This window comes from Pinus tabuliformis, chromosome 8 (genome assembly GCF_031772625.1).
Source record: "Pinus tabuliformis cultivar Carrire ecotype Pingquan chromosome 8, CPIR1, whole genome shotgun sequence".
Classification (NCBI taxonomy): domain Eukaryota; kingdom Viridiplantae; phylum Streptophyta; class Pinopsida; order Pinales; family Pinaceae; genus Pinus; species Pinus tabuliformis.
Window position 1 is genome coordinate 1,387,806,824 of NC_142294.1, and position 23,432 is coordinate 1,387,830,255.

General features: G+C 38.6%; 1 protein-coding gene across 1 annotated transcript; it reads left to right on the forward strand.

Annotated features, from left to right (window-relative positions):
- The first annotated feature begins 2,638 nt into the window (after window positions 1-2,638).
- Window positions 2,639-3,103, forward strand: LOC149240729 (uncharacterized). Its single transcript, XM_089370298.1, has one exon. The coding sequence runs from the start codon at window positions 2,639-2,641 to the stop codon at window positions 3,101-3,103; it is 465 nt and encodes a 154-aa protein (XP_089226424.1).
- The last annotated feature ends 20,329 nt before the right edge of the window (window positions 3,104-23,432 follow it).

The following is a 23,432-nucleotide window of genomic DNA, read 5'->3' on the forward strand; positions in this document are numbered from 1 at the left end:
GAGAAGGAGTTTCAAAGAAATTATGGGTACACGTGTTCATACACACATTAGGAACAATTACTCAAGCGTGGTATATACAGGAAGAGGTAAGAAGGCAAACGGGAGATTGGGACGCTCTAGCTGAACAATTCATTAGCAGTTTCTCTTTCAGGGATAGTGACAGATGACTAACTAAGTCTCTGCATCCTATAAAATGAATCCTCTTCACATCAGGCTAGTTATGGGATGGGTGCACCGATGAGAGGATCTTACAGTGCTTCTATGAGTCAGTATACTTAGAAGCAATGGCTTGTGGGAAGGTGAACACATTACCAAACGAGGACGACCTGGAGGGGTTATGGTACTTGACATTCCATGAGATTGAAGGGGAGAGGGATATCCAGGTGGGACCTATAACAGATTCTCTACACTTACCCCCAGTGAAGTTGCGGAATCCTAACATTGGCACGAAGGATAAACCTAAGCTGGCATCAATTGAAGACTATTGGGATGAACACACGACAAAATAAATTTTCGATCTCCTATGGGAGTACAAGGATCTATTTCCATCATCAGTTGCAGAGTTAAAAGGAATTAAGGGAGACATAGGAGAAATGAAAATTGTACTAAAGCCTGATGCCAAGCTAGTAAAGCACATACCATATAGGTTGAACCCAACAGTCAAATAGAAGGTCAAGAAAGAAATAAACAAAATGCTAGAGGCGGGAATTATTTTCATGGTGGATAAGACGGAATGGGTCATCCCGAGAGTAATACAGAACAAAAAGGATTCTACAGGGATAAGAGTTTGTGTAGACTATCACAGCCTTAAAAAAACTTGTGTGCATGACCCATTCCCCACACCCTTCAATGATGAGGTCTTAGACAATTTCGTGGGGAATGAGTCATATTCCTTCACAGATGGGTTCTCAGGTTACCATCATGTAACAGGACAAGAAGAAGACCACATTTACTATAGAGTGGGGGTCGTACGCCTACCACATGATTTCATTCAGCCTCAAGAATGCACCTGCAATATTCTCCATAATTTTCATCACAGCATTCAGAGACTACATCCACAAGTTCTTGGAGGTATACATGGATGACTGAAAAGTATATAACCTGCCGAAGTAGCATGCAATACTACTCAAGATAATTTTTTATCACTGTAGAAAATTAAAGATATCATTGAACCTAAAGAAATGTATATTTTCAGTTCCATTCGGCACACTTCTGGGCCACATTGTATGCAAGGATGGGGTCTACATAGATCCTGCCAAGGTTGTGGCAATGGAGAAGTTGCGAAGGAAAGTAGAAGCATTCACATGGTCATAGAATTGTAAAGTTTCACTGAATATATTGAAGGAGAAGCTGGTAAGTCTCTGATTTTATTGTATCTCGCCTAGAGTAACCAATTCCATGTCCATATTGATGAGTCTAGTATTTCTCTGGGAGCAGTATTGGCCCAACCGAGAGAAGGAAGCTTGGACCATCCAATCTATTTCACCAGTAGAAATTTGTCCACTACAAAATAAAATTACACCACGACCGAGAGGGAAGCACTAGCTATGGTTTACTCTCTTCAAAATTTTAGGAACTACTTTCTTGGGGGCCTGTTTAAGTTCTTTACAGACCACTCATTGAAATACCTAGTCAACAAGTATGTACTAGAGGGAAAAAATTGCAGATGGTTTCTATTGTTTCGGGAATTTACTTTTGAAGTAATCATCAAATAAGGTCAGTTGAACGTTGGGCCTGATCACCTTTCAAGTTTGGAATTAGGGGAAGTGGGGGTTCCCTAGACAACCAACTACCCAACATCGATTTATTCAAAGTGGAAGAAATACCTGATTATTTAGAAGAGATCGCAACCTTCCTAGCCACGAGAAAATTCCTAGAGGAGTACATGGCAACTCAAAGAAGATACATGGTCGTGTGAGTAGCCGATTAGCAGATTATTGTGAGACACCTATATAAATTGGGGTTATATCAAGTGTTGCGGCAGTGTGTCCTCCAGTATGAGAGATAATACATCTTATGATAATTCCGCTCAGGATTTGTGGGTGGCCACGTTGGGGAGAAAGCCATTGCGTGGAAGGTTTCACAAGCAGGGTTATTGTGTCCAACAGTATATAAGGATGTCAAAGAGTACGCTAAGGGATGTGATGTGTGTCAAATAGTTTGGAAACCATCACATTGCGACGAGCTCCCACTACAACTTGTATGTGCCTTATATATGTTTGAAAAGTGGGCAATTGATTTCACAGTTCCGATCAATTCGTTAGCGTGTCACACTCAGGACAGGTACATAATCACAGCGATAGAATATCTCATAAGATGGGTTGAGGCGGCATTGGTGAAGGAATACACAACAAGCACATCTACAAGGTTCATATTTTAAAATATCATCTCAAGGTTCGGGTGCCCAAGGAGCCTGACAAGAGATCACGGAAGTCACTTCATCAACAAAGCAGTTGCTTCTTTGTTCTAGAACTTCATGATACATCATCACAAGAGCAGCCCATATCACCCACAAGGCAATGGAACTATAGAATACTTCAACAAGATACTTGAAAAGGGATTAACTAAGGTGTGTTCCAAAAATAATGATGATTGGGATGAAAGGATGCTAGCCACGCTATGGGCATACCATACAACAATGAAGAGATTACAAAAACAGATTCCATTTCAATTGGTGTATGGGCGAGAAGTTGTTGTGCTGGCAGAGCTCACAATCCCAAGCATATTTATTGCCCAAGCCACAAGAATGACAGAAGAATCATCACTACAGAAGCAATTGGAGAAGATATTAGGACTGGATGAGGTAAGGTTTATAGCAAATTTTTACCAATCGGTCAAGCAAACAAGACAGAAATCATGGCATGACAGACACATCAAGAAAAAAGCCTTCACATTTGGAGGACATGTTTTATTATATGACAGAAAGTTCCAGAATTTTTCAGGCAAGCTACATATGCACTGGTTAGGTTCGCTCATATTTGTGGAGATCGAGGAGTCTGGAGCTGTCAAGCTTGCACAACTGGATGGAGTACTGCTACTAGGTTGGGTGAATGGTGCACACCTGAAACCCTTCCACAAATCAAAGATTGACATTCAAAATTGATTGGGTCTCTGAAAAGAGACCATAGGTAGGATTAGGAAAATTCAGTAGGAGTTAGTTAGTCGATTTAGAATAAGTTTAGTTAGTCAGTTAGCCAGTTTTCATTTTATTTTCAATAAACAAATATGGGATGTCAAGTTCAATTGTAGCTTCCATGTCACCACACCGCAACTGATTGTGTTCGGCGGGGTAAGTCACACGTGTTATGATATTTTCCGTAATAATTAGACAATAATATCGATGTCAAGTTAGATTTCCGTAGAATCTTTCCCATTATAGAAAAAATTAACTCCTAAAATTTTGCCATTATGCTAGCATAATTACCCATCCACTCCACCTTGTATTTTCTAGAAGTACATCATCCAAGTCAGGTCTAGCTCAGTCGACAATGGATTAACATGTTTGAGTCTACATAGGGAAAGCTACTATAGTAATTAGCTAGCAAGTCTTGTCTGAAACATTGTGTCGAGCTGGTCTAATTATTTTGCATGGATATGTCGAAGTTCTCAAATTTTTAAGTTAAGATGATAGAGTCACTCAAGTCATAGTACATTTCTCAGTGTTGTCACCCAAGAATTCATTATCAACCTCCAATAATTTCAGTCTACCAGTGACGTTCCAATATGACAAAGCAAATTATTTCCATTCCTGAAGACGAGTTGGATGATAGGATTTCAACTACAGAGCCACTCTACGAAAAATACGATAAGGACATGCTCGTCTACAACGATTTGTGAAATTCTTTTCAATTCCCAACCCTGAAGTGGGAAATATATACAGAAACAATCACAAAGTGGATGGGACAACAACAGTCAAGGCCAAGGTGGCACACAGATGAATTCAATGTTCAACACTATTAAATTTGAGGAGTTTGCCCATGTTTGGCAAGACTCTAACTGCAATGGAGTGCACTAAAATTTTGATCAGTAGGATGCATGGTGGGTCACTCTGACTAGACAAGGAGTACCCAATTCATGTGGATGATATTCAGTGGCTCACAAGTTTCTCAACAACGGGGGATGTAGTTTCGACAGCATTCCAGACAAACTCAAAAAGAGAAAAGAAGGAAGGAGATGTTGACTACTATGGCAAGTACAATACCAAGAGAGGAGGGAAGGGAGAAAAAATAGACCTCATCAACAAGGAACATATTAAATTTTCCTGCTACATAATCGCAGGGAAGTTGATGTGCCATTTTTCAAGGAATGAGTGCACGCTAGACACAATATCAATTATGGAGCATTGTGCAGAGGGCGCCCAACTAGACCGGTGAATTTTTCTACTGAATCAGTTGTTTAAAGCCTGCAAATATGTTTATAATATGAGCACAAACTTCATTTATGGTTATCTAGTAATGACTTTGGCAATCTGGAAGTGGTGTCCCCCAAAGGGCGAGGAATCGGCACACATTTCAGAAGACCAGCCCTTAGCTCTCTAGTTGATCTGATTTAGAATATTAGGTTGTACTGCTAAGATCCTCCTCAGATTATAAATAAAATTCTTTCATTGTGCTTAAGGATTCATGAATTTTTGCAAGTGAAATGAAGAGTTTTTATGTTAACTTTATGAGAATTTTAACATAAATAAGAACTGAACAGCAACATAAACATGTACATAACATCATCAAAAACACATTATAACAAGTACATGATAAAGGAATTCACCCCTCCTGGGCTACGTCTACTTGGTCGAGCTTCCAATGGCTTAGACCTCTCTATTATGCTCAAAAATGTAAAATTTTTTGTTTAAAATACTCAAATGCTTCTGAAAACCTACTTCAGTCAGTCCAGAATGTTAAAAAATGGTGCCCCAACCCCTCTTTTCTCCTCATTTGTTCAAAACTTACCTTATTTATTAACTAAGTTAGTCTTTCCACAATTTCCTCCTTCAAATTTGGCGAACTGCTAGTTAAATTCATTATCTGGAGCTAATTCTCGCAGTCTCGCTGACTTCCCTATCTATCTAGCGGTTAAGGCCAAGTGGTCACACGGTGGTTAGGTCCAGTGGTTAAGGTGATGGTTCTGGTAGCTCCATCACAAATCACAATCGGCGAGAACCAATGGCCTTATGGTATGTGCATGCAGTGGGGCGATGTGTGATTGTGATTTGGCAGACCCAATTGTACTGTTAATTGAAACCCTTAGTCGCATCGCATCTAGGATCCTTTCGCAAATCACAATCAGCAGAGAACCAGCAAGTAACATAATGCGGGACTCTACGTTTTGTGGTGTGCAATTTTGATTATTGCATCACAAACTATGTACATTGGGGGCCAATTTTTGCAATGCCTTCTCTGTTGTGAAGTGTGATTGTGATTTATCGCATCGCAACCCTGACCTTGCTTGGGGCTAATTATTTAACATGATCTACCTGTGATATGAGATTTTCTAAATGTGAGGGCCAATGGCAGTCTTCCACTTGGCGCTTCCCCATTTGTTGAAGGGATTTTCCACATCATCTTTCCTATCATCTGTCCAAGTCAAACCTGAACTTTGACTTTCTCTAACTTCTTCATACGAGCTCAGATTCGAGTGTCATTCACACCGTTGGAATCAGAATAATGAGCTCTTCGATATGAAGATAAGTTTATCAATATCCTGACACTAATTTTTGAGCCTAATTCTGAGAACTTGATCACTGGTATACACCATGGCGGACGTCAAGGGACCCAAACAACAAAGAAATCAATGAAGCTTCCTTTGGAGGATGGTATGTTAAGATGCTTGAGGTGATAAGGGCCACTGAAATAATTCCCAGGTCACTGCTCAATGAGTACTCAACATCAATCTGGTTTGGGGTCCCTCATGGGAATACCTTCATCAGGTCACATTGCGTTCACTTGCACACCTTCCAGATGCGGGCCCAGAAATTCGCGCTATCAGCTGAAGCATTCCATGCAGAGGTCAGGTCATGGCGAAGGGTTGCATGCGAGATTATAGAAGGAAAGTATCTATACTTATTTAGTGGGATGGTACCATAGTCGTTACCAAGAGAGATAATTATGGACACCAAGAATCGAATGGCAGAGCACACGTTACAACCAATTTTCACTCAAATGAAGAAGAAAATGAGCTCGCTCAGGAAAACCATTGCGATCTTAACCAACCATCAGGTGTGGTTCCCAACTCTGTTGAATTGCAAGGTTTTTCGCAGTAGAACCCTTTGGTCACCACACTCCTTGTTGTTGTCATACCGCATGTAGGACCTCATTCGCAATCTAGGCTAACCATTCCCAAACCCAGGAAAAAAATGAGCACCAAGCCTCTAGCTGCAGCAAAGAAGAAAAAGGTATACCTTGTAGTGCCTATAGTCGACCTTACCGTCAAGGGACCCCAAACCATCGTGGCTTCCCCAATTGTAGAAGAAATCCCACACTCCACCTCCAATGTTTCACTAAGCTCACGAGATCCATCCCTGCATACAATATCCACTTTCGAAACCTTGTCAGATCCCATTCCCTCCGGGGCACAACTAGGCACAGAAGATATGGAGGCTGACTTTGTCATTCAATCTTCGATGACACTCCCTAGTGGAGAAAAATTCACCACCTCCATGATATCTCAACTATTAGAGTTGGGCCCACTATTGCGAACAATGTTCGTCACCTCGCAACCACTAGCTATAGCTATCGAGCCCTTTGTGTCCCCCTTTTCTTTAAATTTCCCCATTGTTCCAAATCCAGTTTCTATCCCTACAATGCCCCAATTTTCAGAACCCTTGCAGCAAGTGACCTTGCCCCAAGGCCATTTTGATAGGTCAGTTACTAGTGGGAAACCTTTTCAGAGAAGATTCCCACATTCATCCACTACGCAGCAAGATAACCTTCAAATCTAGTCATCAGCACAGTTGTTGGGTTCATACAACAAGTCGCACAGTGGGTGGAACAAATTCATAATGACCTTGTCGTTGACCACAAGCAACAAAAGCGACAAATCACCGCCTTTACTGCCGAAAGAGACTAAATCCACCAAATAAATCAATAATTGTAGACACAAGTTGATCAGATAACTTTGTGGTTCCATGTGCTTTGGCCAGCCATTGTCAATGCAGTAATTAAAGCTCTGGAAGACTTTTTCGTTTGGACCTTGGTCGAATGTTGTGACCACATCCAAGCTATGTGCACCAGGTTAATCTCCACCAATAGAGAACTCACATAGAGCCTCGATGTTGCAAGGAAGGCACCGCTTGATCCTTCCACAGCTTATATTGATGAGATTGAACAAAATATCATTATCGATGTTGCTCTAAAAGCCTCCATTTATGACGCTCTGAACGATGGGTACATAGTGATGCACCAAGTCCATGACTGGTCTGGCAGTCCTGTAATGAAAAATCAAGCAGCAAATTCAAAAACTCCTCACCGACATCAGGAAATCCAATTACAAAGATCAGAAGAAGAAGTTTGAAGTAGAGGTAGCCTCTTTGGAAGTCGGTGTCCAACAAATTGAGGAAGAGTCGGCGAAGAAAAAACAAAGATCTAGGATCTCTGACCATCAGTCGAAACTCATGCCAATTCCCTGTGAGAGCTTAGTGATGAAATGGAGGATTAGTGGGCTTCCCTATTAAGAAATCGACCAGCCTAGCCAACTTCTAGCACAGAGATGGAGTTCATCAAGCAAGTTGAGGAAATTACTGGACCTTGGCAAGCAATACTCGATGACTACACCCGATTCCGCCAGGACACAATTTTTGTCGTACTAGAGTTGGGGCCTTCGTTTGGAAAATAAGGCCAGAAATAAGCAACAGCAGTGCAGCAAGAAGTAGCAGCAGCGCATCAAGAACCACCAACAATGTCAGTAGAAACACTTGTGGCAGCAATAATAGAGGCACCAGGAGAAATGTCAACCAAACCAACAACACCAACAACAACAAGGGAAGATTGACTCAGGGACAAGTCAATGGAATGTGGTCGGGGCCTATTTGGGCCTTTTTTTTGAGATTTTGTGGAGAAGGAAGCTGACAAGTGGCGGGGACAACCGTTGGATTTGCAGAGTTGACAGTCGAGGGAACAACATAAATTTGAAGATGACAAGCAATCACAGAAATGTGGTGGAAAGGAGCAGGGACAGTTGAGCAAGGAGAGAACAAAGTTAGTGGATAATAAAGGAAATCAAGCAGAAGGAAGGTAGAATTGGTAGTTCGAGCACATGGCAGAGGATAAAAAGAAGAAGAAAGAGTGAAGGAGGGTTGTTTTTGGTCAGTCGAGTGAGTCGGTGATAGTTAGAGCCTTCTTATGTTGCGAAGGAATGTGAACAGATCCATGGTATTTTTTGTGTCTTTTTATGTTGGTTATGTTATTCATGTTATTGATGATCAGGCCTTGAGCCTTCTGTACCACTCTATGTTATGTTAATGGAAGAGATGGTTCAGATACACCTTGTGTTCTTAAGCTTTGTGTTGACTCTTTAAAAATTTAATGAATGCATATGGCTATGTAGTTTCCTGATATGGCATGATTAGATCATTGTGATTGGGTTAATGTAGATGCTAAGATATTATACTTTGGTCTCATCTATTTAATATGACTCCTTTGGTGCCTAATTCCACCCTCATCTAACTTCAGTCGCGGTACACCTTAGTTGAGACTCCTTTCCCTCTCTGGGTAAGGGGAAAATGTCGACGTTGCTCTAAACAGTAGTGGATCCTTGTTGGCCCCTTGTGCCTGAACCCAAGGTCTCAACCCTACTATCATTTTCTTGCCAACAAGCATGAATTACGATTTTTAGTAGATTTTTTCCCCATATAAAAATACTTGTTGCATGTGTGATATTTCTTCTTGCATGTCTGGGATTTTTGTTCTAAATTGTGAATTAACTTCCATAGAGCAGTAGAGTAGATTTGTGTCTTGTGATTTTGATTAAAACTTCATTAGAATTTGCAAATATAGAGCCTAATTTCTTAATGATGGCACAAACTCCCAAGCATCATTCTTCGTGATGAAGTCATACTCCTCCACCATGGCATCTACCCACACCTGTTGGGAAACTTCTTCCTCAAATGAGGAAGTATAAGAATCAATCAATTCTTTCATGAGCGCCATATCCAGTATATTTTTCTGGTCACCTCCTTTCTCTGTGCAAACATCTAGGAGATCCAACATGCTCTTTAGCATCCTACATCAATGTGTGTGCCTCCTAGGTTCTCTTCATCCCTTCCTTAGAAGGCTCTATGTCAGTGGGTTCCTCTGCTTGGCCTGCTCTCTAATCCTCCACATGTGGCTACTCCACAACATCTTGTGGATTTGATTAGGGTTCCTCCTTTAGAGATAGAAGCTCCTCTAGTGGAAATATCATCTCTCACTCTAAAGAGATTCTCATGGAATTCTCCTCATCAAATTTGACATCTCTCCTCATAATAGTCATCTTGAGTGAAGGCATATACACCCAGTAAATATGAGGTTTCTTTGTGTATCCTACAAAGATCCCATATTCTACAATAGGATCTAACTTTTTCCAACTATATTTGGAGACATGCCAACAGACCATGGATCCAAAAATGTGAAAGTGGGAGACAGTTGGCTTCCTCCCAGAGAAAGCCTCTTCAGGTGTGGTTATTTCAAGAATTTTCTAAGGGCTCTTGTTCTGCAAATAAACAGTTGTATTGCATGCTTCTACCCACATCTATAGTGGAAGTCCTTGATTATGAAACTTTTCTCTTATAGTGTTGAAAAAAGCAGCAATAAACTCTCAATTCTATTTTTCCTTGATTAAATTGAGAAAAATCAAATTTCCACATCAACAGACAACTTGGATGCAGTTAACTTGTGTGACATGGCTTGCGTCACCTTGTTTACTTAGTAAATTCAAGTTTGAGGAGTTAGAGTTCAATTGAGCATGTTTGATTACTAATTTGTAGCAATCAAGGTTAGTTATCTCAAGTTGTTTTTAGTTAAACTAGTTCCAATTGTTTGAGGAACTAGTGGAAGGTCAATTGTGCAATGGGACTTCAGTCAAACTCAGTGATCATCTAGTTAACTAATTAATCAACACAAAATAGCTAGTGCATGCTGAGAATTTGAGTTACCCAGTTGAGGTGGATATTCCAAGGTAGTGTAACATCAGTTGTAGACTATTTCAAAGTGTACAGGTGTTGCATGAAACCCGATGATCAACCTGAGGAATTGCGCAATCCATTTTGGAGAAATTCCTAAATAATAGGGGCCTAATTTCTCAAGGAATTGTGCAAGGAAATATGGGCTCAAACAGAGATTGAAATTGAATAAGTATGGGCTAGAGATTCTCAGTGAGAAGAGAAATAGGTTATGCACTTGAAATTTGTGCTCTGTTGAAAAATCATTTGTAATACATTTGTATTCATCAGATTATGTAAGAAAGCATTAGGGTTTTTAGCAGTTTGCTTTCCTCGGGAAAAATACTATTTGCATGTGTGTGATTTCTTATTGAATGTATGAGATTTATGTTGTAAATTATGAATTAATGTCCATAGAGTAGTAGAGTAGGTTTCTGTCTTGTGATTTTGATTAAAACTTCATAAGAAGTTTCAAATATACATCGTAATTTCTACACAGTATCATAGTTGGATTCACATTAGAGCATGAATTCAATGTTGTTTCTCAGGAGGTTCAATCTTGGAGTTTAGTCTAATAGGATTTCTTCAAAGATGAGAAGACAACCTTCAATGGACTAAGGCTAGAGTATGCCTTGGAAAGCACCTCTAATTTTTCTGTATCGAAGGATCGCATGGAGGTGGTATTGGATGACAATGGGTTGCTAAAATACATCAAGACAGATGTTTCAAAACCATCGGATTCTGATGCTCAGAACCTTGCTCAATGGAAGAAAAATTATCCAAGGTGAGGAGAATAATGTTGGAGGGAGTATGGGATCACCTTGTCTCAAATATCCGTGGAAAATAAACTTCGTTCGCAATGTGGAAAGCACTGACAGAATTGTTCCATAATAATAGTGACCACAGAGAGTTGGCGCTCAAGGATAAACTTTGAAGTACTAATATAAAGAAGAATGAAATTATTCCGCAGTATCTAAGCAATTTCACACAATGATGTGATGAACTTGGAAGGGTCAGTGTTAATGTCCCTGAAGAATACATGGTAATCCTAACCCTTCTGAGCCTTCCCAAGAGTTGGTATAACTATCAAGATTCGGTGAACAGGAGGGAGAACTACCGAATTGGGAGCACTTATGGTCTGATTTGGTACATGAGGAAATTAGACATAATACCAGAGATGGAACTTCATCCAAGTGCAAGGATGAAGAAATTTTTGCAATGGATGGAAAGGAAAAGAAGGGAAAAGGAAAGAAATCTCAAGCCAAACTAGAATCTCGTCAAGGGAGAAAAATTAAATATTTGTACAAAATTAAATGCTTCCATTGTCGTGAATTTGAACACTGTGCCATGAAGTGTCCACACAAAAAGGCAAGAAAAAATATCTCAAGAAGAGTGGTAGGTGAAGCCTTAGCTTCACAGTTCCAGCTTGACTTTACCCTCATTACATTCATGGCCAACACAATGATGGGGAGCATGTGCTACTTGGAATCAAGTGCATCGTTCCACATGACAGAGTGTAGATATTTTTTCAGTGACCTGGAGGAGAAATATTTGCAGATTCACTTCGAGATGGGGGATGATGAAAGGTATAGCAAAATCTGGATTGGTACAGTCACCTTTCAGAGGGAGTCAACCTCCCCCTTTAGGGTCAAGGAAGTCTCTTTTTTTCCAGACCTAAAGAAAAATATCATCTATGTTATAGTATTGGAAGACTGCGGTTATGATGTGATCTTCAGCAAAGGAAAAGCATTCCTGAGACACATAGTCATGGAACATGTGAAGCAGATCAGGGTTCGTGTGAAGAACTTGTATAAGCTAGATGTGGAATATTGTGTTTCATTAAGAAAAAAAAGCGAAGAATTTGCAGAGTCGCGATCTCAGTGAAATTTGGCATATAATAATTGTTCATTTACATCATGATGCCCTAAATATTATGTAGTAGATAACCACAGGCCTCCCCAAAGCAGCACTTGAGTAGCATGATGTATGCAAAGGATGTTCTTTGGGGAAGTACACGAAATCAAAATTCCATGATTGGGACAAAAAAGCACATGCAGACCTTGAAAGGATCCACTCTAATGTCTGTGTACCTTTATCAATAGCCTCCACTTCCAAGCACAAATATTTTGTCATTTTTATTGATAACTTCTCAGGGAAGTGCTAGATCTTCTTCATGTGGAAGAAAGATGAGACATTCTCCAAGTTGATGGAATTCAACGCACTAGTTGAGAAAGAAACTGGAAAGAATATGGAGGCTCTCAAGAGCGATAATGGAGGTGAGTATGTTTCGAATGAATTTAAAAAATTATGTGCAAAATAAGGCAATTGAAGAGAGTTGACAGTGCCCCACAACCCACAGCGAAATGGGGTGGATGAGAGAAAGAACCATAGCATTGTGGGAGAAGCAAGGGAAATGTTGCATGACCAAGGCCTACCTTTGCATTTGTGGGCTGAGGCATGCAACACAGTAGTCTATTTATGAAACCGAAGTCCTCATCAGATTCTAGGCATGATTACACCACAGGAGGATTTCTCAAGGGAGAAAGTTGAATGTGTCGCACTTCAGGATTTTTGGAGCCTTTGTTTACTGCCATGTCTCCAAGGAATCAAGGAAGAAGCTAGAGTTAACAATGGAATTGGGTGTATTTGTGGGTTACACAGAAGCTCCTCACAACTACCGTTTGTACTTGTCATCCCTCAGAATGATAGTTGTGTGAAGGGATGTAAAATTTGATGACGAGAAGGTGATGTGATGCTCTCTTGAGAGGGAGCTTCAAATCCGACTAGAAGATGATTTTTTATCTCCAAAGGAGGAACCTCAAGAAGTTGTGGAGAATCCACAAATTGAGGATCAAAGAGTGGAGACAGACACTCAAGAATAACCATCCAGATAAGGCAGAAAAAGAACCAAGGAAACTGAGAGACTTGTGTAGGATGCAAGGGAGAATGTGGGTACTCCTTCAAATCAGCGTAGGCAGATAAGGTCACATGATTGGTACACTAGCTACATGGCTCTAATGACTGATCTTATAGATATTAAGTCATACTCTTCTGAGGGAGCAGTAGATAAACCTCTATGGTTTGATGCAATGTTGAGGAATATGAATCCATTGTAAAGAACAGCATTTGGGAAGTGGTCCCAAGACCAACAGATAAATCAGTTCTGGGTTTGAGATGGATCTCCAAGGTGAATCAGGTAGTAGATAGAAGCATAGAGAAGTATAAGGCCCGATTTGTGGCCAAGGGGTACTATCAAGTTGAGGGAATTGATTTTGAGGAGATATTTTCTCCTATATCAAGATACTGATCCATTAGATAAAAAAAAAAAAATTGGTTGCGTAGATGGGGTGGAAGATCCACCAGATGGATGTAAAAACAACATTCCTCAATAGCTTTGTTAAGGAGGAGGTTTACATCAAGCAACCAGAAGGATATGAGATTTTTTATCGAGAGTCTCATGTGTGCATAATCAAGTGAGCATTGTACGGTCTCAAACAAGCACCCCATGCTTGGTACACCATGATCAATATCTATCTCATCGATTTGGGCTTCACCAAAACTGAATCGAATGCAAACCTCTATCATATCTTGGTAGAATGTAAATTGCTCACTATTGTCTTATATGTTGATGATTTTATTTTAACTAGTGACAAGAAGTTGAACATATCTTGTAAGGAGGACCTTGCAAGGAAGTTTGAAATGAAATACATGGGTTTCATGCACTACTTACTTGGGTTAGAAGTATGGAAAAGCAATGGGGAATTGTTTGTCTCTCAAGAAAAGTATGCAAATGAGATAATACAAAGATTCTGCATGGATAGTATCAAACCCATGGAGACACCTCCAGTGACCAACTGGAGGAAGGAGGATGCCACTTCAGTTAAAGAAGTGGATGCTACCATTTATCGATAGCTAGTGGATTCACTGATGTATCTTGTGAACACAGGACTAGATATATGTTATGCAATCAACTAGCTAAGCCAAGCTATGGTTAGGACAACCAAATTATTTTTTAAGGAAATTAAGCATGTTTTACGTTACCCTCAGAGGCACTACCCATTTTGGACTATGGCGTAGACGAACAGAGGAATTGAAGTTGTGTGGCTTCATAGATGAACATTGGGTGTCAAGTCCATCAAAATGAAAGAGTACATTAGGTGGAATTTTCAGTGTTGGGTCCATCATGGTTTCTTAGTACAACAGGAATCAAACATTTGTGGTGCTCGTCTTAGCAGAAGCAAAATACATGGTTGCAAGTCAAGCAGCATGTGAGGCAATTTGGATGAGAAAGATACTTGTTGTATTGTTTGGTCATATGATGGATCCAACTTTGACCTATTGTGATAATCATAGTTGCATCAAGCTCTCTAAGAATCTTGCTTTTCATGATCGATCCAAGCATATAGGTATATGGTATCACCATTTATGGGACTTGGTGCAGAGGAGGATAAAAGTACATTCTGACTTAAGAACAAGATGTTGGCATTTTGACAAATGATTTTTCAAGAGAGAAGTTCAAGTTCCACAGGTGCACGATAGGGTTGGTTGATAATATCTTTCTTTTTGAGAGGGAATGTTGAAAAATGTAGCAAGAAATTCTCAATTTGATTTTTCCTTGATTAAAATGAGAAATTTTGAATTTCCATATCAGCAAACAACTTGGATGTTGTTAACTTGTGTGACATGGCTTGTGTCACCTAGTTAACTCAGTAAATTTGAGTTGGAGGAGTTAGAGTTCAGTTAAGCATGTTTGATTTCTAATTTGTAGCAATCAAGGTCAATTATCTCAGGTTGTTTTCAGTTAAACTAGTTCCAACTGTTGAAGGAACTAGTGGAAGGTCAGTTGTACAGTGGGACTTCAGTCAAACTCAATTATCATCTCGTTAACTGATCAATCAACCCAAAAGAGCTAGTGCATGCAGAGAGTTCGAGTTACCCACTTGAGGTGGAGATTCCAAGGTAGCATAACATCAATTTAGACTATTCTGGAGTGTACAAGTGTTTCATGCAACCTGATGGTCAAACTAGGGAATTGCGCAATCCATTTTGGAGAAATTCCTAAATAATAGGGGCCTAATTTCTCAAGGAATTGTGCAAGGAAATAGGGGCTCAAGCAGAGGCTGAAATTGACTAAGTATGGGTCAATGCTTCTGAGTGAACAGAGAGATAGATTATGCACTTACAAGTTGTGCTCAGTTGAGCAAAGAATTTGTAATACATCTCTATTCATCATATTAATGCAAGTAGGCATTAGGGTTTTTAGCAGTTTTCTTTCCCTAGGAATAATACTATTTTGGTGTGGGTGATTTCTTATTTCATGTCTGAGACTTTTGTTCTAAATTGTGAATCAATGTCCGCAGAGCAATAGAGTAGGTTTGTGTCTTGTGATTTTGATTAAAATTTCATAATCAGTCACAAATATACATCATAATTTCTACATATATTCCCTACAATGCTTCAATTTTTCCTCTCTTCCACCTCATTTTGTTGTGGGTTGAGAGGTACAATCAACTGCCTTTTGATACCCTCCTTGGAACATAATTCTTTGAAGGTATTAGACACATACTCTACTCCATTATCACTTCTCATGGATTTAATTTTCTATCCAGTCTCATTTTCAACTAAGGATTTGACTTCAACAAACTTTGAATAAACCTCATCTTTCTTCTTCATAAAATAGATCCAACACTTGTGGGAAAAATCATCTATAAAGATCACATAATGCATGTGATTTTCAACTGAGGCTGTAGAAAATTGTCCACACACATCTAAGTGAACTCGCTCTAAGATGGTTCCAACTCTGCTATCTCAGCCCTTGAAGTAGGATTTGACATATTTTCCAAGATTGCATCCCTTTCAAACATCATGTTGATCAAGGGTGTATTTTTGAAGTCCAGTGGTGATATATTACATTATTTTCAAATCTCCATGGTGCAGGTGTCCCATGCGCCTATGCCAGATCTCTCCAACATCTCGACCCTGAACATGTTTTTCCTTGCTCCTCAATGCAGTGCATGCATCCACCTATAGCTTGTATATATTTTTAACTTGAAAACCAATTTATTTTACTTGTCCAGTAGCAACATGCTTCAGATGATCTTTCCCCTTACTTAACACCACATCATATCCAAGATCTTCAAGTACAACTACAGAAACTAAATTTTTCTTCAAACCAGGCACATACATTACATTATTTAGGTGAAGATGGGAGCCCCCAATCCATTCAGTACTATACCTCCCATCATCTCCAAGTTCTATGTGTAATTGTAGTTCCTTCTCCTCTAAGCTACTGAATAACTCCTTACTTCTAGTCATATGAAATGGACCACCAAAATCTAAGTACCATATGCTACCACTATAGTACTTGCCATGCATGCAATAAAGGTGAAATCCAAATCGAATTGTGATGTGAGAGCATCTCCTTATGTTTCTCTTACATGCTTCTTACTGGATTTCTTTTGTGGACACTTGGTTGCATAGTGTCCATATTCATGGCAACGAAAACATTTAATTTTTCTGAGATCCTTCTTCTTTCCATGGTTCTGGTTGGATTCTAATTTTCCTTGGGCCTTCTTTCCCTTGCCTTTATTTCCTTTTCTTGCTAGAGAAATTTTTTCTTCCTCTTCAATTTTGGATGTGACACCAACTCTAGTGTTTCTTCTAATCTCATCCCACACCAAATCTAATCAAATCCTTTCCCAATCTAGGAGTTGGTCTCTTCCATTAACTACATCCTGATAGTTGTGCTAGGACTTTAGAATTCCAAGGAGTGCTAAGCTCACAATTTCAGATGATAACGCATTTTCTCTTACTCCTCCAAATTCATATCTAACCTGAGTGAATCTGGATACATACTGAGAAATGGTCTCATTGTTTTGCATTCAAATAATCCTGAGCTTACCTTTCAATGCCAATTTCTTTGCATCATTGCTGCTTTGGAATAGGTCTGTTATATTTTTCCACATTGCAAATGGACTCTCATTTCCATGCAAATTCGAAACCACATGATCTCTGACTCCCTCCAATATAATCCTCTTGGCTTTTGTTGTGTCTTTCTTCCACTGGGCCAGTTGTTGTGCATCTGATGTTGTTGGTTTTAGAATATCATTTTTTGTGTACTCCCATACTCCATTGTCATCCAACACATCTTCCATCGTGTCTTTCCAAGCACAAAAAATTTAGGTTCCCTCCAATGCATACCAAAGCCTTAATCAATTAAAATACATTGTTCCTACACTGAAGAAAATATGCTCCAAAAGGTCTACTATTCGAAAAATTTTCTGAGAGAATATATGGAACTTGGTTTCTATGCAATATTCAATAGCTCTGATACAATGTAGAAATAGCTCGAAATTTGTAGTTGCTAATGAATTTATATTGAAAATAATAGACACAAATTTCTTCTACTCAATCCGTAGAAAGGAAAAGATACAATAGAAACACATGCAATCATTAAATCACAATGAACATAGTATTTTTACTGGGGAACCCAACTGGGAAAAACCCCTCCTTTGTTTTGTATTATATCATATGAGACAATGATCAATTACAATGACAGCTTCAATCCTTGAAGCTCAACCTGCACTACAATATTGATATCTTGCTTTGCCTACTCTGATCAAAACTTAGCCAAAATAGGCCTTCAGCGTCCTCCTATTTCTTTGCATAATTCCTTAGGAAATTAGCTCCTAAAAATAGGGAAATGTCCTATTTCCTTGCGCAAACCCAATAGGAATTTCTCACCTTCTCCAATCCAAAACTTGTACACTCAATAGTATACAATTGATAATTACAATGTGCCTTTTTTCTCTAAATCAACTAGGCAATTTGAAATTCATGCATGACTAGGGATATTTTTTGTAAATTGATTAGTTAACTGATAAATTAATGAGTTAACAGCAGTTAACTACTCAAATGAACTCTGACTGAAGCTATTCATTACCAGAACTCGGGTAATTGAGTTTCACTAACTTTAACTCCACTAGATTGCTATATCTTAGCAATCAACTCATGCGCAACTCTACTTCTAGCCCATAAACTCGAATTGACTAATTTAACTAAGTGACTTGGCCATGTCACTCCTACTAACCGTAACTCAAGTCATCATGTTGATGCAGAAATGAAAATTTCTCCATTTAACTAAGGCACAAGTCAAATGAATCCTTTTCTTAATACAATTTAACACCAACTTGTGGGCAAAAACCCCAAAGATTGATGATGTGGCATATTCTCTTTGGCTCCAAGAATGGATGATAATACTTGCTAAATCCTTGGATTATTTTATGATGAAGAAAATATATTTAATAAAACCCAGATTTAGGTTAGAAGGAAATTCAAAAAATTCAAATATCAAATAAAGGAAAAGATTTGTTTGAAAATAAATTACAAGGTAAGATTGAATGGGTTTTGACTCCTTAAATAAAATTTGGAAATCAAGTCTCCAATTCGGCTTCCATGATTTAAATAAGTCAGCTGAATCTTTTTAAGGTCCTTTCCGATACTAATGAAATTTATTTAAAAGCACTTGATTATCCTTCCTAAGATATGTGTAAAACGCATATCTTCCATGGTGAATCTCATAATCAAATCTCGGCCCTGTGGTTATTCTAAATCTGACAATAGGCAATTTGTGGAAGTTTTTTCTGAAGTTGACTTGGGTTATATTTATTTTTCTTTTGGGTACTAGGGTTATGTTGGTTTTACAATTACAGGTAGAAATATATATCCATGACCCTTGCTCCAAATAAAGGTTACAGTTGTGGTCTAATGATGAAGGAAAGGCATCTATTATGGGTCTCTAAAAGCAGCGAAGGAGTCAAAAAAATTGGTTACTGAGTATTCTCTGCAAACTTTTGATCTGGCAATAAATGAAGAAGGAATGAGATTCACAACTTTTTCCCTCACACTTGGGCATGATCTCTGGTATGTCTTGACCTGTGAAGCATGAAATGTCACAAGGCCATCCTAGGAAATCATCTTTATAACTGTTCTATGGTCATTTTTAGACTACAAGAGCTAACAATTTTTTCTAATTGAATACCATACATACTCTTATCTTTGTGGCATAAATCTTTGTGACATTTCTAAGAGTGTTGGTCATGTGAGAGCATTAGAACAACAGTCAATTCAAGAATCTAGAGTTTTTTTCAATCTTAATCCTTGAGTGCATCCATTTATGATCCTTGTCACATCTATGTGTGGAATTTGGTGAAAGAAAAAGAGATGTGTTCCATCACTAAGTCTCGGATATCCTTTCTGAGGTTGCATGAAAAGATTCATCACCATTAAGGCTTGGATAGACCTGAAGACATCTACGACCTAATTTCATTGTGTAGGAATTTACAGGGTTAGTTCCTCAGACAAAACACCAAAGGACACCGCTCACAAACAGATCACAGATCAATACACCAGTATTTTTGACATGGTTAAAACCCTCAAAGAGGGAAACAGTCCACGGCCTGAGCCAACGTGGCCACTTCAGGCAATTTATTAATAAAAGAAAGAAAATTTACATAATCTTCTCTCATGAACAGTTACCCTACAAATGACCCTCCATGCTCTTTAAATAGAGATTATGGACCAATCGGGTGTTAAGCCACGGATCAAGTGACGGTAATACCAAGGAGAGAATAAACCATCGGATCACTTCATGTCTAGAACATATCGTGATCGTCGGATTGTAAGTTACAAAAGTACATAGTAAAGAAACACACTTTACCTAACTCTACATTAGACCAAGTTATACTTAACTATTTCCTATGTGTTGGAAAATCCTAACATCCCCCCTTAAGAACAACTTGGGATAGGAATGAAGGATGTACAAATATGACACAATAGGAGAAGGAAGGAGGCATTAGAACCTATCCCCCCTTAGTGACAACTTCCTGAACTCCAACCATAAATCGAAGTTTATTAAACTTCGCCTCTGTGAGAGCCTTTGTAAATATGTTTGCAACTTGATTATAAGAGCCTATCATTTCAAACTTATTTTTAAGGTTGGACTTCACATGGTTTATAAGGTTGGGATCACTACTATTAAGGATAAGATCATCAACATAAAGAACAAGAATGATAAGAGACTTTCCCACTTTCTTGGTGTAGACAGTATTGTCAGAATGACACCTAGAAAAGCCAGTTTCTAAAAGAAAGCTATCCATTTTGGCATACCAATCCCGAAGAGCTTGCTTGAGACCATAAAGGGATTTCTTAAGCCGACATACAAGGTTGGAGTTTGTTTGTATAAATTCAATAGGTTGTTCCATATAGATTTCTTCATGCAAGTCCCCATGCAAGAAGGCAGATTTAACATCCATCTGGTGGACTTCCCATTTGAAAGAGTCAATAAGGGAAAGAACAAGGCGGATAGAGTTAATTTTTGCAATAGGGGAGAAGGTTTTAGTATAGTCAATGCCTTCAACTTGTGGAAAACCCTTAGCAACAAGACGAGCTTTATGTTTATCAACTTTTCCATCTAGTCCATACTTGGTTCTGTAAACCCATTTGCATTTAACAAGTTTTCGTCCCTTTGGTAGAGGAACAAGAACCCATGTATCATTTGCCAATAATGAATGATATTCTTCATTCATATTTGCATCCCAATCTGGATGGCCTGAAGCTTCTGCAAAGGTGTCAGGATCATGATTCACTAAAGCTTGAGCCAGTAAAGAAGAGGCTTTATCGAACTGAGAACGTGTACGTCGCTGATCTGTAGGATCACCGGCAAGCGCGCCTACTGCATCTTGAGTAGCACGGACCCATTTTGGAAGCTGAGGAGCTGAAGAAGGATGCTGAGAATGTGGGGGAGGATTGTCATCCTCGCTTTCATCATCTGAAGAAGAAATATTTTCAAAAGTAGAAGAGATAGAGAGAGGTGGCACATCCAACGAACTAGGCTCATAGGCCAATATATTTTCAGCAAACTTTACATCTCTTATAATGATAACATTTTTGGACTTAATTGGAATAAGTCTATATCCTTTGACATTTTCAGAATATCCAACAAAAATACATTTTTCACTCTTAGGTTCTAAAGCTTTATGTTTCTCATCTAGAATATGGGCCCATGCTTCACTTCCAAAAACACGAAAGTGACTTACATCTGGTTTAATTGAGCTCCATGCTTCTTCTAGAGTGATATCCTTTAAGACCTTAGTAGGAGTGCAATTTATTATGTAATTTGCACAGTTAATTTCTTTTGCCCAAAAATTAAGGCTAAGTCCTTCAGATTGAAGCATACAATTATCCATTTCCTTTATGGTGTGATTCTTCCTTTCAGCTACACCATTTTGTTGTGGAGTATATGGAATAGTATGTTGCATTTGAATTCCATTCCCAATGCAAAAGTTGATGAATTTGTTGTTAACATATTCTCTGCCATTATCAGATCTTAGCTTAAGAATTTGATGTCCATATTGTTTTTCAACAAAGGCCTTAAAGGCCAAGAACATGTTAAATACTGCACTCTTGAGTTTTAAGAAGTACACCCAAGTGCGTCTAGAGAAATAATCAATGAAAGTTAAGAAATACTTGTATCCAGATAATGAAACAATTGGAAGTGGACCACATAAATCACTATGAACAAGATGTAAAGGGGCTGAGGCATGCCAAGAGGCACGTTTTTCAAAAATATCTCGATGATGTTTTCCGAGTACACATCCGAAACAAACACCATCTCTGCAAGATACCATTGGAAGACCTATCATGATATTTTCTTTACATAGATTCTGAAGGGAGCGATAGTTTAAGTGACCAAATCGCTCATGCCAAAGTTTGCTCACTTCATCATTATGAGCAACAAATACCGAAGGAAGATTTGATGACCCAGAGTTGTTAAACTTATACAACTTTGTAGAATCATCAGCAATGCCAGTAGCTAAAATATATCTAGGATCTCTTAGGTCCTTAATTACAACATCGTGAGGTGAAAATTCAACGATTTTACTTTCACCTGAATGAGTTATCTGATATACAAATAGAAGGTTGCAGGATAAGGTTGGAACACATAATACATCATTAAATTGACCATTGTCTATATGAACAGTTCCAGTCCCTACCACACTAAGATATATATCATCACCAACATATATATTTTTGGTGTTAAAATCATTTAAAGAAGAAAACATGGCTTTGTTTTTGGCCATGTGATAAGAAGCTCCAGAATCAATGAGCCACTCATGAAAATTAGAAGAAGAAGATACATTTAGTGCATATCCAGATCAATATGTTTGACAACCACATGCAGAAAATGTTATTCCTGAAGATGAAGTTGAAGTTGAAGAGTGCTCCAAATGGATGTTATGCTTCTTCATTGCTGCTTCCAAGGCTTCCATCGTCTTAAAGCATTTCGATTCTAAGTGGCCATATCGATTACAAAAGTGGCAATGTCTGTCAGTCTTTTTCCCTTTGTTTTTATTTGCCTTATCATTTTGTTGAAATGATTTTTCATTTTGAGGCTAAAATTGCTTAGGACCCTTGTTTGGTTTAGGACCATTCTTTTTAGGATACGACTTCTTAGGATTCTTTGAATTTGGTTGCTGCTAGGAAGCTAAGGCTTTCCTAGAAGATTTTCCAAGATTAAGAAGACCAAGGTGTAAGAGTTCTTCTTGTTCTCTTATAAAAGAATCACAAAACGAATCAAAGGAAGGGGACTTGTAGTCTTGTCCTTGAGAAATGAAGGCTTCTCTTGTAGAATAGAAGGTGGAAACAAACACAGAGTAGGCTGGTCCCAACTTAGTAAGAATGGAATAGATAAGGTTACCATCTTCTTTCTTAACCTTAACACCTTCCAAGAGAAGTTTAAGGGTCTTGAATTTGGACAGAAAATCTTTAATGGAAGAAAAATTATTGGGGTCCAATGTAAGCAACTCATTTTTGAGTTGATGGGCCCTAATTTCATTTTTAATTCCAAAAACTTTAGTGATCTGTTACATTGCTTCATTAGGAGTATCAAGTTCTGCGATATGGAATCTAAGGTCTAGAGAAATAGACATCCCTATCAACCCACATGCTTGATCTTGCCTATTTTCCCATTTGGTTGCTTTATCTTCATCTTTCGGTTTGGTTTCTTGACCTGAGGCTATTCTGTAAAGACCTTTACTTATAAGTAAATCCACAATGTAGGACCACCGTAGGAAGTAGTTGGTGCTGTCAAGAATAACTTGACATGGACTTTCCATTTTAACAGAAACTAAAGCTGTAGATGCTGAAAATAAGTATTCCAATGGAAATATCTCGAAAAAATAGGCTAATTCAAAAGAAACGACTCCGAAAACGGCTTCCGGATGAAGAAGTTATGGCTTTTTGA

Excerpts from the sequence above, each read along its gene's own strand:
- LOC149240729 (XM_089370298.1), top strand. The coding sequence starts at position 2,639 with ATGAAGAGATTACAAAAACAGATTCCATTTCAATTGGTGTATGGGCGA.